The following is an 11723-nucleotide window of genomic DNA, read 5'->3' as shown; positions in this document are numbered from 1 at the left end:
TCAAAACTAGATCAAACTAGATGGTTAGACCAAAAAAATTGGGAACCGGACACCGTTTCACCTCAAAACTGCTTTTTGTCCAAAAATTATTTATTTGGTTAGCAAATTGCTGACTTGGGCAGTTGAACCATCAACCCGGACAACAATTTTTGTCCGTTTTTTGTTTTTCTAATTTCTTTTTGTTAGAGCAGGTCATCTGTTCGAACTGAACAATCGGACTGTTCGACCCCAGAACGGTTCCCCATTCGGTCCAATTTTAAAAACTTTGGATGGGGTGTGGGTGCCTTGCCTTGAGCTTGGCTTGGTGTGCGGCAAGGCCTAGCCCAAGTCCCGGCCCATGGACCAGCCCAACCCACAACACGGCATGGACCCGTACGGGTTCGAGCCGTGAGTCATGCCAAACCGACCCCCCCAATTATCCTAGAGGAGGGAGGCATGGCCCAGGATGCCTCGTGGTCCAGCATGGCACGACTCGCACTTTTTGCGGGCCAATGCGGGTCATGTTGTATTGACCCAGCATGATCCAATTTACACCTCAACTTGAACCCACCCAATACTAGGGACGGGGCAAGGAAATTCGAGGATTCTCCATCCTTAATGAGGAGTGGGTGCCTTGCCCGACATTGGGGTGCCCTATCCTAAACCCACTCCGTTGTCATTCCTATATAATTGTTAATTATTTGTAAAATTAATAAAAATGTTAGTTTTTATAATTATTTTTATTTATTTAAAGTTAATCAAAATTTCATTTAAAAATAATAAAAAGAATAAAAATTATTAAAATTACTACAAATTATTAATAAAACTAAACTTATTAAAAAAAGAAAATTATGAAATCTTTCAAATTTTCCCGTGCATATCACACGGGTCCCTGCTAGTAGATATTATTAAGAGACATGTATTCTCTCACCTTTAAAAAACAAATAAATAAAAAATCTAAAAAATTACAAATCTATTGGGAAGTGAGAGAAATTGAGAGAAAGAATTGATGACGTGGTTTAATCATTGAGGCTCCATTTGGAAGGAGTACAAATACAAATATGTAGTAATGTAAAGTGCAAAACCTTGTATTTTATACTGCATATTTGTATTTATACTCCTTCCAAACTGAGCCTAATGGGGGACTTGGGTTTGGGAAGGGGAGGAAAGAGAGTTGAAAAAGAGAAATGAGAAAAGGGGAGAATGGGAGAAGGAAAGGGCCGCTAACTTACTGCTTAACCGCTATATGATATAGTATAGATAGAAAGAATATGTGATACCTACATCATTGTGTAAGATTTAATGATTTTAGGATAATTATCCAAAACCCACCATTACTTTTTCTGAATTCTCTTAAAATTCAACACAACTTTTCAAAACGTCCAAAACTCACCATGTCAATGAGATAATGGTAACTTAATTAACGGACATGTTAATTTATCATTTTACCTTTCATTATATTCAATCCATTCTGCAATATACCAAAATTACCCCATCATTCTTCAACCCAAAACACAAGCATTAGCTGTTACTTTCTTCTTCCATCGGCCGCTACTTCCCCTTTGTTTGAGAACTTGAAGAACATGATGCATCTGAGAAGAAGAACAGTCCGCAACTTCTCACCGGTCGCTGCTTCTCTCATATCTTCGTCTTAAAATCACCTTTCTGATATATTTTTTAACGTTCCAGATACCTTGGTTGAGGGTAATTAGACTGTTAGTTGCATGGATCCAACCCAAACTTTTGTATTTTTGTTTAGCTGGATTTATTGAAGTTTCTGTTTACCAAAAACAAATCTAAATTTAATTATAATTTGTTAATTACAATCTGGAATGGAATCAACTCGAATGGAATTCGATTGGAATCAGAAATTCAGAATGCATAAACGAATCAAATAAATAGTCCTACCAAAAGTCTTTGAAGATAAGTGAAATAGTTCCCCACTTAATCAGTCATTCGCTGCTTTGCTTTGATTTCACTTCCCAGCAAAAAGGCAATGGCATCATGGTAACTAGGACGATAGCTCCCCTGACGTTGCTGATCTTTCTCTGCACTGAAATTATAAAATTTTCTGTCGTATCTCTGGCCTACGCCTATCCACCGACTTACGGTGACGATTCCGGTTCGTGCTCTTCCGGCTCGTGCTCACCAAGAGATGATCTGGTCCCTGTGAGGAGGGAGGTGTACGATGACGGAAGAATCTTCGATATAAGTCACAAGTACAGAGAGAAAATGCCTGCTTGGGGTTCATCGGGTGGGTTAGGCCAATTCCTGTGGCTCCTGAAGAGCATGAAGAATGGTTCCCTTGCCAACAATTCCGAGATGAAGTTACCTGGACAATTTGGATTATTCAACTTTAATGGTGTTATAAATGATGGTGAATTTTAGAAAATAAAATTTAACTGACATGTTGAAATTTGAACGTTTTGAAAAGTTGTGGTGAATTTAAAAGAATTCAGGAAAAGTGATAGTGGGTGACAATTACCCTTGATTTTATTTAATATCTGTTGCAATCTGGTTTCCATACGAATCCGGCATAATGTGAGCGGATATGATTCAATTCGAATCTGAATGTAACTGAATCAAATTTGAATCTGCCTATATCCCATGGATCCAAATTTGCAACCCTAAACCAAGGTTTAAAGTATCAATACAATACAAGTTTTGATCGTATTATATCAGTACTTAGAAACGGCCAAAACTTTAATATTTTTTTCACATTTTGATTTTTTAGAAAACTTTTAACATGCTTTTTATTATTAAAAAAAAATTAGAGGTCCCAAACACCTAAAAACATCGTGTCGATACTTTGAACCATGCCCTAAACACTAATATTTGACCAGATATGGCATGTACAGGTGTATGCCATACGTCAGATAGAGAGTCGTCTCATACACAATTAATTGCATGAACTCGTTCAGGAAAAAGATTACGAGAACTAAAGTAATTTTGGTTTAGCAATGATCCTCTGAAAACCAGTATCACGACACTGAGGCAGTAACAAGGCATACTAAAGCAGTTGTGCCAGAAATTCAAAACCATGCCATTTCCGATCAAATATTTACATATTTTTTCCTGTAAACATGGAGCAATGATAACAGGCTAGCTTCTTCCATTCATGGATAATATAAGCAAACAACTCTCACCTGGAGAAAAAAATGAAAAGGCCACCCAAAAAGTGCTGGACTCCCCAATTAATGCTAGTAAAATGTCTGGTGCCTCCCGTGATACGAGAAAAAAATTTGTATATCTCTGCATCTAATCACTGAAATTTAATTAGCAACCGAAAACTTCCCCAGTAAATTCTCAGAGAACTTCAGTGGCAATTTATAAAAAATGCCTGCCACAGTTTAATATTTTTTTCCATTTTCTTTTCAGGCTTTCTTCAACTTTACTGCTATACACCAGCTAAGCTTTCACTCTAGAGTTCAACCATTCGATTATGTCCTTCGCAATATCCTCTCGTTCAGGTTCAAAAAGGAGATCATGTAAGAATCCTTCATACAGTTTGATGGATTTATCAGCGGATGAAGCTTTCTCATGCAGTTTCTGAGAAGCTTCAGGGTCAGTCATAGTATCAGCAGTGCCGTGGAGAACTAGAAAGGGGATGTTTAGTTTACTCATATTCTGTTGCAAGTAGGATGAGATATGGAGAATCTCTGCTCCAGTCCTAATCCTAACGGACCCAGTGAACACTAGGGGATCTGAATACTTAGCTACTAGTGCGTCTGGATCACGGCAAACCGGCATTCCCTTCTTGTTAGCAGCACTGAATTGGTATCTTGGTAACAAAAAGGAAAAAATTGGAGCAAGAACCTGTCACCATTGATATATAATAGATCAAAGTTACTCAATCTTGAAAGGAAAGTAAACAAGGAATTTGAAGCAATGCAAATAGGAGTGTTTCTTACACACAAAATTGGATGGGATGGCTGAACTCGTATTGCAGGTGAAATCAATACTGCACCTTCTATGAGTGCTTCAATTTTTGGGTCCAGTACTGCCTTCAATTGTCCATGAAAATATAAAAGGAAAAACTTATAAATTCTAGCTCGACAGGACAGATGGAATTGTGCATTTGTTTGTACAGAAGCTAGCTAGCATAATAAAGAATATTAATAGAAGGCTGTTTAGTGGGGGGAAAGACTCGTACCTTTAGCACAATTGCTGCACCTGTTGAGTGTCCCAAACAAAAACATGGAAGCCCTGGATTTTCAGCTAAAACCTTCCCAATGAATGCTTTCTGCAAATGTTGAAATGCACATATAGATAGATGAACAGATAAAGTACTCAAGTAAAGAGGGAACCGCAATGAAACTAGAATTCATGCTCAAAAAATGTACCACATCACTGACAGCAGCATCTAGTGAATGAACATATCCATGCAGAGCATCACTTCCACCATGTCCTAATGAAAAATCAAAAAGAGAACTTTTCAAGATAACATATTAAAAAGTAAACTACATATAGATTCATACCACAATACACGATCTATCAAATTTGAAATGTGCTTAAATAGTTAAACAACTAAAGATATAAACATGTCATTGTTCTAAACTAAGCTTAGAAACTCAAATTAATACTGAGAATTTTTCTTGTATCAAAACAACATTGAAACTCTTAAGTTCAAAGACCTCTATGCTGATTTAAAGCATTCATTGATTGATTTGATTCACTATAGTTACATGAGAAAAACATGGCATTCATTCCATCTGGGATGTGATTTAAATCATCCTTAATTTCTTCAATGATGATTTATTGTTCTAGTATTATATTATGTTCCTATGTCACCCTTCCATTGATAACTCTGCTGAATTCCTCTATCCCACCCATATCCGGCCCCTCATACTTAAAATTTCCACGAAACCATCTACGATGCCTTTCCTTATTTCCCCTTTATTAGTGGTTCAATTGCCAATGCTATCTTTTAGCCTATAAATTCTGTTTCTATTTATTCTAATCACTATAGTTACATGAGAAAAAAATTGTTGTTCTTTTCACCAAAAGCTAGCCGATTTATTATACCTTTCTGAACCCAAAAAATTTTTCTTTGAAAAGGATATGACTTAATTGTTTTAGAAAGGATTTCCTTTCTTTTAAGGATTGGGTCCTTAGAATAGCTGCTCTTTTCTTTTTAGTAAGTTCTAGCATTTGCATAACTTCAATTTTCATCTCATGAATGTTGCCAAAATGAATTATATTTCACTCCCTCGACTTGGCCACAAGATGATTCCTCTTTCCCATGCATTGTTTGCCATAAGAGCTCATGATCTTTATACTCTTCATCATTAATCACCCAAAGCTCTTCCTTCACCTATGAAGCCTACCACTAGATCTAAAATTTGTAGGACCCCCACCCTGTCCTAAATCACCTATGTAACTGCTCTAAAGATTAGAAAATAAGTTTCCATCTAAAAGAATACATGTCAATGTTCCATGCTGGCATTGCGTTTTCCAAATTACATAGTAAAAACAATTAAGGCCCAACTAAATTAGGATAGTGTCAATTTCTTTTAGATGATTATTCTCTATTTGGGTATCCAGTTAAATGTTCCAGAAACAAAGTCCTCCAACATTACCAAACCCTGAAGGTAGGGAATGAGCATTCGTATGTTTGCTTTCTGCCATCTTTATTACCAATATGGATCTCTGATCTTTTCTAAGTTACTTATCTTCCTTTGGAAGATACATCATATAATTTCCACTGTGCAAGGTTAGGTATCAATCTGATGTCCAATTTTTCCCCATTGGCATGTGCAGTATTGACGAGGAATGTTGGAACTTCAATCTATTTATCTATCTAGTATATGAGTGTGGGCACTAGGGGGAACCTCAATATAACATGTAGAAACGTGATTCATCCATAAGACAGATTAGGAGATAAATGAAAATGCTATCGGCCATGGCTGTCCAAAAAAAGGTTGCTGACATACCAATCCAATCCATTCCATAAACTTTATATCCACTAGCATTCAGCTGCTTTGCAAAATCACTATACCTTCCACTGTTCCACAAATTGCAAATGTTGGTAACGTAATATGTCAAGTTCTAGAAATTGCCAAATCAGGACTCTTGAGGCTTTTATAACAGAACATAATTGCATACCTGTGCTCATTCAGGCCATGTAAAATAACCACAAGTCCCCTGCACAGTACGATTTCGACTATTAGTAGCTATTCATTAATGGTCATTTCCAAGAAAATTCATCTGTTCCTGAAGATAATGAGGGTTTAAATCCCAAAGAGGTTTGCCATTAAGATCAATTTAATTAGAAGAGCCTTTTCTTTCTTCCTGAGGCATTATCAATAATCTCATATATAAGGAGATCAATGTGGAAAAAACAAAGGAAATATTAGTTACCTTAAACATCAAATTACCATTAGATGCTATTCAACAGTTGTAATCAAATACAACTATACAAGAACAAAAGTTATATGTATAAATGAAAAAATAAGGACAAAACAAAAGTAATATGTATAACAAAAAGAAAAAAACAAACCCAAGAACAAAAGTTATATGAATAAATGAAAAAATAAGGACAAAACAAAAGTAATATGTATAACAAAAAGAAAAAAACAAACCCAAGAACAAAAGTTATATGAATAAATGAAAAAATAAGGACAAAACAAAAGTAATATGTATAACAAAAAGAAAAAAACAAACCCAAGAACAAAAGTTATATGAATAAATGAAAAAATAAGGACAAAACAAAAGTAATATGTATAACAAAAAGAAAAAAACAAACCCAAGAACAAAAGTTATATGAATAAATGAAAAAATAAGGACAAAACAAAAGTAATATGTATAACAAAAAGAAAAAAACAAACCCAAGAACAAAAGTTATATGAATAAATGAAAAAATAAGGACAAAACAAAAGTAATATGTATAACAAAAAGAAAAAAACAAATCCAAGAACAAAAGTTCAATAAAAATAGTTCAGAATGCGTTTGTTTGAGGTGTAAATGTGAATCGGGATAAGTTTTACACTCCGGTTCAATTTTGCTAAACGTTTGGATGAGATGTTATTTTACATCGTAGATGACTCCACTTTACGTAAATTTTACATCGAAAATTGGTGGGAAGTTACCACCAATAAAATCGATGTAAAACTCCATCTTCTCAAAACTCAGTGAACTCTCTCTCTTTTTCTCTCTCTCTCCTTATTCTTCTTTCTCCCCGGTTTCACTCTTGTTTGTTCTTATCTGCCACTGCAACTTCCGGCAGTAGAAGTTCTCCCCCTTATCCAATCAGTTACTATCTCTTTTGGATATCTCACTTGCATCGGCGTTCTACCATAGAGCAAAGAATCTAAGTTTCCAACGAGAATAGTTCACCATCAGTGTTGCAGATCTGTGGACTATATTAAACCGCGCATATTTGCAAGACGAGCAGCGCGGCTCAATCATATTTGAACAAAACATTACCTTCTCTGCTCAGCCTCCATGCTGCAAGCTTCTTCACAATCATAAGAAGTTTTTATCTGTTCCTTCACCAACATTGGTACCAAACGACAACGAACCAGAGCTCGCACCTCTTCTAAGCACTGCATGTAGAGACCCAACAAACAAATGGAGCCACACAAGAAAAGCAAAGAGAAGCAAACACACTATAACTGGAAATAGAAAATAGCTATGCATATTACTAATGCAAAGCATACAAACATACAAACATACACAATGAAATGTATCACACACGTGCACTCTTTTAACTTAAAAATTACACTTACTAACCTTAGTTGGAGGCTACTCACCACAAGACTACTCTACGCCACTCCCTTACTATTTAACTTGGAATTACAACACGTTTGTAGGGGGTGAGCCCCTATTTATACATGAGCTAACCGCCCATTAGAGGCGGTTCTTATCTTTTTATGGTTTTTACATGGACCACGTGGGCCCTTTTTAACCAAAAGTTAAGTCGGCTTTGTAACCGACTTAATGAAGTTGGTGCTGACTCCTTTCACTGCAATGGTCAACTGGGTTCGACTGGCGTTTCTACCATCTCAGAGCACAAAAGATCAATGTTCTCGTTCATGGCGCAGGGCAACTGGATTCTCATTCAAGTTTTCTTGACCTCTTCGGTGTTGGAACTCGAGTCCAGGAGTTTCATTGCATCTTCGTTATAGAGACAGCAACTGTGGGTGGAGAGGATGTTTGGATTCAGAAACTGTAGCCCTCTTTGGATCTCTGCCAAAGGCAGGAGGAAGAGGACGTTTCAGAGCAGACACAGATGCCACCCAGGAGAATTTCAGAGCAGGGAGAGTTGCAGAGAGCAAAAACTAGGTTCGACGGAAGAGTTTCAGAGAAGAAACAGAGTGGGAAGCTTCACTTTTACACTGTAACAACCAAACGTCATCAGTGTAAAAATTCAAATCCATTCGGATTCATTTTCCATCGACCACTGAACCGTCACCACCTTTTTCATCCGTGTAAAAATGAATTTACACTTCAAACAAATGCAGCCTAAAGGAAAATCTATTTTATTGAAATCAGTAAGAATATTGCATATACCCAAATAAGTTAGGTTGGTTTTCCTTTGAAGATGGGCTCACTCAATGTCATGGCTAGAATGTTGTATTTGAACATTTGAAGAGATACTCAAAACTCATATTTATTAGTATTTATTGTATTGTGCTTTGAATTCTTGTTACGGCACGCCCCATGTCGACTCGCATTTGTGGAGAAAAACACAGGCAAAGTATTGCGGTCATGGGCCCAATCCATTTTCAGCTTATGGATCTGACTGATTACGTTATGTTATGTTTTTGGGGCTTTTTCTCTTTTATGTATCTTTGGCTTGTGTGAGAAGACAGAGAAAGTATTGCGGGCGAGAACTTGGGTGTATTAGGGTTTAGGTTTTCTATTCAAGTGTTTGCACAACTTTGTATTTTCATTGTCGTTTTCATATGGATTTCATATGTGGACATAGGTTATAAGCCGAATCACATAAATCTTATATGTGTGTTCTTGAGTTGTTTTCTTATTTGTTTTTCTATGAGACAAAGATCCTCATACAAAGGAGGTTAGAGAAAAAGGCAAACCGAAAAACATGGAGTTGCTTGGGCAATGTAATTCTAAGGTACAGTGGCAATACCAAAAACAATAATGGCGATTGAAGTAGTTGCAAAGACAAGCCAAAATAATGTAAAAGCTGATTGTCAGGGAAGAAATGGGGGTAGGACCATATATAGGAGAATAGGCTTGCTAAGAATAGAGACAATATAGAGAAAAGCAACCACGATTGGTCTCAGGCAAAAATATGCAATTTTTTATTCCATCTTCTCTTAACCAAAGTTCTTAAATTCAGAGGAGCGTCCGAACAAACGCGTATTCAAAGGCATTCAGTGATACTACAGAAAATCATCAGTAACTCCAATGAAAAAGCTCACATATTCAAATATTCATCAAAACCAAGAACAAAATGAATCAAATCAGCTAACCGACGCTTACTTGATTTTAGTTGATACCGGCGTCCACGACTGCGTAAACAATGTATCACCTCTTGTGGTGACAAAGAGGAAAACTTCTCTAGCCGACTTACCATCATCGTCCTGACTCACCCTCTTGACAGCAAGCGCTCTCCTTGCTGCCGCTTCTTGTTCCCCTGTCACCGATAAAGTACTCCTCCAAGGAACCATCGCTACCGGAACCTTCCTGCTAATTTTCTGCTTCTCTTCCTTGGACGATTTCTCCACCGGCGAAATGCTTCGCTTCCGTCCCCTAAAAAGCACCAGCAGGAGCAGAATAAACGCATTAATCAGCATCAGCAAGCTCTTCAACACCCGCAGCGACAGAAGTGCATTTACACGCCCACTCGTGCCCGATGTTAGGATAAACGACGTGGACGCGTCTGTCGCCTTTCCAGGCGAGTCCATTATCATTGATTTTCTCCCAAACAGAGATAGTCTGAATTCAAATTTCTTCTCTACAGAGAGCTTCTTCTCTCTCTCTCTTTTTTTTTTTTTTTTTTTTTTTTACCACGAAACCGATTACAGACAACGATCAAAAGCTCAGTTTCGCCTTTCGGTAATGTCGATCTCAAATAGATCATAAACAGAGAGAATTGCAGCGCGATGACAACAAGAGAGAGAGAGAGAGAGAGAGTTTTTCTCTCTCTGTCTCTCTAGCTCTGGAATGTTTGGAGAGAAAGAGAAAAGTTTGGCTAAATTTAGAGGTGTCTATTCTATACGTTGGAGAAACTTCCGCCAAATTCACAGGAGCGTCTAAAAAATGATTGTAAAAGAATGACAAAAATAGAAAGCAATCTGATATGAGATGTAACTCAAAACTCCTAGAAGGTTCAACCAGTTTCTCGTTCTCAAGAACCAGGACGGACGTTGCAGGATTTTAATGGCGGAATCCCCAAAATAACACGTTGAAATGAGTTTTTGCTTCTCTCCCTATTATTCCCCATTATTCGTTTCGATTTAAATGCCAGTTCGGAATTGATGAAATTTACGAGCGGGTAGGAGGAGTGTTATAGGTGGAGGTGTTTATAATTTTGAATTGTCGTAGGAACACTTCCGAGCGGGTATGAGTGTTAATTCAGAATTCTGAGGAGTGCAGTTTAAAAAAAAGAGGCGATACAAGTAGGAATCTCTAGCTGAACTCAAATCAGAAATGTATACTAATACTGGAGTAACTGGACAGTTACAACGAGGATACGTGTCTAATAGCAATAGAACCGTACACGTGGTAGATACCCAGCCAGTCAGCGACTTTGTATTTTTTGGAACAAATTTCTTGTTATTTTAAAGTCATGCAGTGACACGTGTCTATTGAGTGTTGAGTTCCGAGGACTGCTTTCCATCTGGGGATAAGTCAAGTTAAGCTTAAAGTGATCCCGCTTAATTACTAAAATACCCTGGTCAATGAGCAAATATTATCAGAGTTCTTGGACTCGGACCGTCAGACCAGAAAGTGCAGGTACAGACCGGATGATTGGACCGTCAGAAGTCAGAACCACTGAACCAGGAAAATGCAGCCAGTTTTTTAGTCTGGCGGGTTCTTAGAAAACTTGACTTGGTAGAATTCACCTTAATACATGTGTAAAAGGTGTAGGGAGTCACATTGAGATGCCATGAGGATGGTTGCTGAAGATCTGCAACTATGATATGAGGGGACGTGCTAATAACCTTCCGTCCCCCGTCTTGTGTAGTACTAAGAGGTCATAAACTCCCTAGGTAACATCATGATGATTGATGAATATGAGAAAAATTGCCCTTAATTTGTAGTAACATTTATGATTATTCACTGCTAAAAAGAGATTATGTAGTGGCAGTTTGTAACTTTTGTTGGATGTTTTACCACTATATTCTATCCATACTAGTGATTTAATATTATCACCACAAGAAGGTGGCCTATACTGGCGGATATTAGCGCCACTAAGGCTGCATTTGGCATTTCTTATCTTAAGGACTTGTCTCTTTTTTGCAGTTAAAATGTAACTGCAAAATAAGGAATGCCAAATGCAGCCTAAAAAATCCACCGCTATAGGCCCATATAGTTGCAGTGTAGGGAAGTAGTGCGCTTTTAATCCTTTTTTTTTTTTTTTTTTCAAAAAAGATAACCATTCATTGCTCATGTTGATAAGAGTTACATTTCGATGAGCTATTGCCTTCATTGAGTTCATTAGTAAGCTAGATCATGGGCAGTCATATTCATAGATCTAGGAATATATTGAACAACAATATTAACAAAAAGACTTCTAAAGTTCAGAACTGTTTCCTTGATGTGCTTCATTT

At 37.2% G+C, this 11723-nt stretch overlaps 1 protein-coding gene across 3 annotated transcripts; it reads right to left on the bottom strand.

Annotated features, from left to right (window-relative positions):
- Positions 1-2998: 2998 nt before the first annotated feature.
- On the bottom strand, positions 2999-10580 carry LOC104594794 (uncharacterized). 3 transcript variants are annotated; one of them, XM_088902295.1, is made up of 8 exons: positions 9430-10536; positions 7405-7523; positions 6085-6123; positions 5913-5983; positions 4323-4387; positions 4133-4222; positions 3891-3983; positions 2999-3795 (listed from the first exon to the last, which is right to left on the bottom strand). In XM_088902295.1, exons 2-8 carry the CDS (start codon positions 7476-7478, stop codon positions 3388-3390), a joined length of 840 nt encoding a protein of 279 aa, XP_088758421.1. In that variant the 5' UTR covers positions 7479-7523; positions 9430-10536; the 3' UTR covers positions 2999-3387. The 3 variants fall into 3 exon arrangements, with proteins under 3 accessions (XP_088758421.1, XP_088758422.1, XP_088758420.1); XM_088902296.1 differs by lacking the exon at positions 9430-10536 and adding an exon at positions 7711-9409; XM_088902294.1 differs by lacking the exon at positions 7405-7523 and having other exon boundaries at positions 9430-10580.
- Positions 10581-11723: the final 1143 nt, after the last annotated feature.

The sequence above is a fragment of the Nelumbo nucifera genome, chromosome 3 (genome assembly GCF_055504915.1).
Source record: "Nelumbo nucifera cultivar China Antique chromosome 3, China Antique-T2T, whole genome shotgun sequence".
Classification (NCBI taxonomy): Eukaryota; Viridiplantae; Streptophyta; class Magnoliopsida; order Proteales; family Nelumbonaceae; genus Nelumbo; species Nelumbo nucifera.
This window is presented reverse-complemented; position numbering and strand designations above follow the sequence as displayed.

Excerpts from the sequence above, each read along its gene's own strand:
- LOC104594794 (XM_088902294.1), bottom strand. The coding sequence starts at position 9,860 with ATGATAATGGACTCGCCTGGAAAGGCGACAGACGCGTCCACGTCGTTT. Across the intron at positions 4,388-5,912 it reads TTATGGAATGGATTGGATTG|GACATGGTGGAAGTGATGCT; the intron begins GTATGTCAGCAA and ends ATTTTTCATTAG. Across the intron at positions 4,223-4,322 it reads ATGCTGCTGTCAGTGATGTG|AAAGCATTCATTGGGAAGGT; the intron begins GTACATTTTTTG and ends CAACATTTGCAG.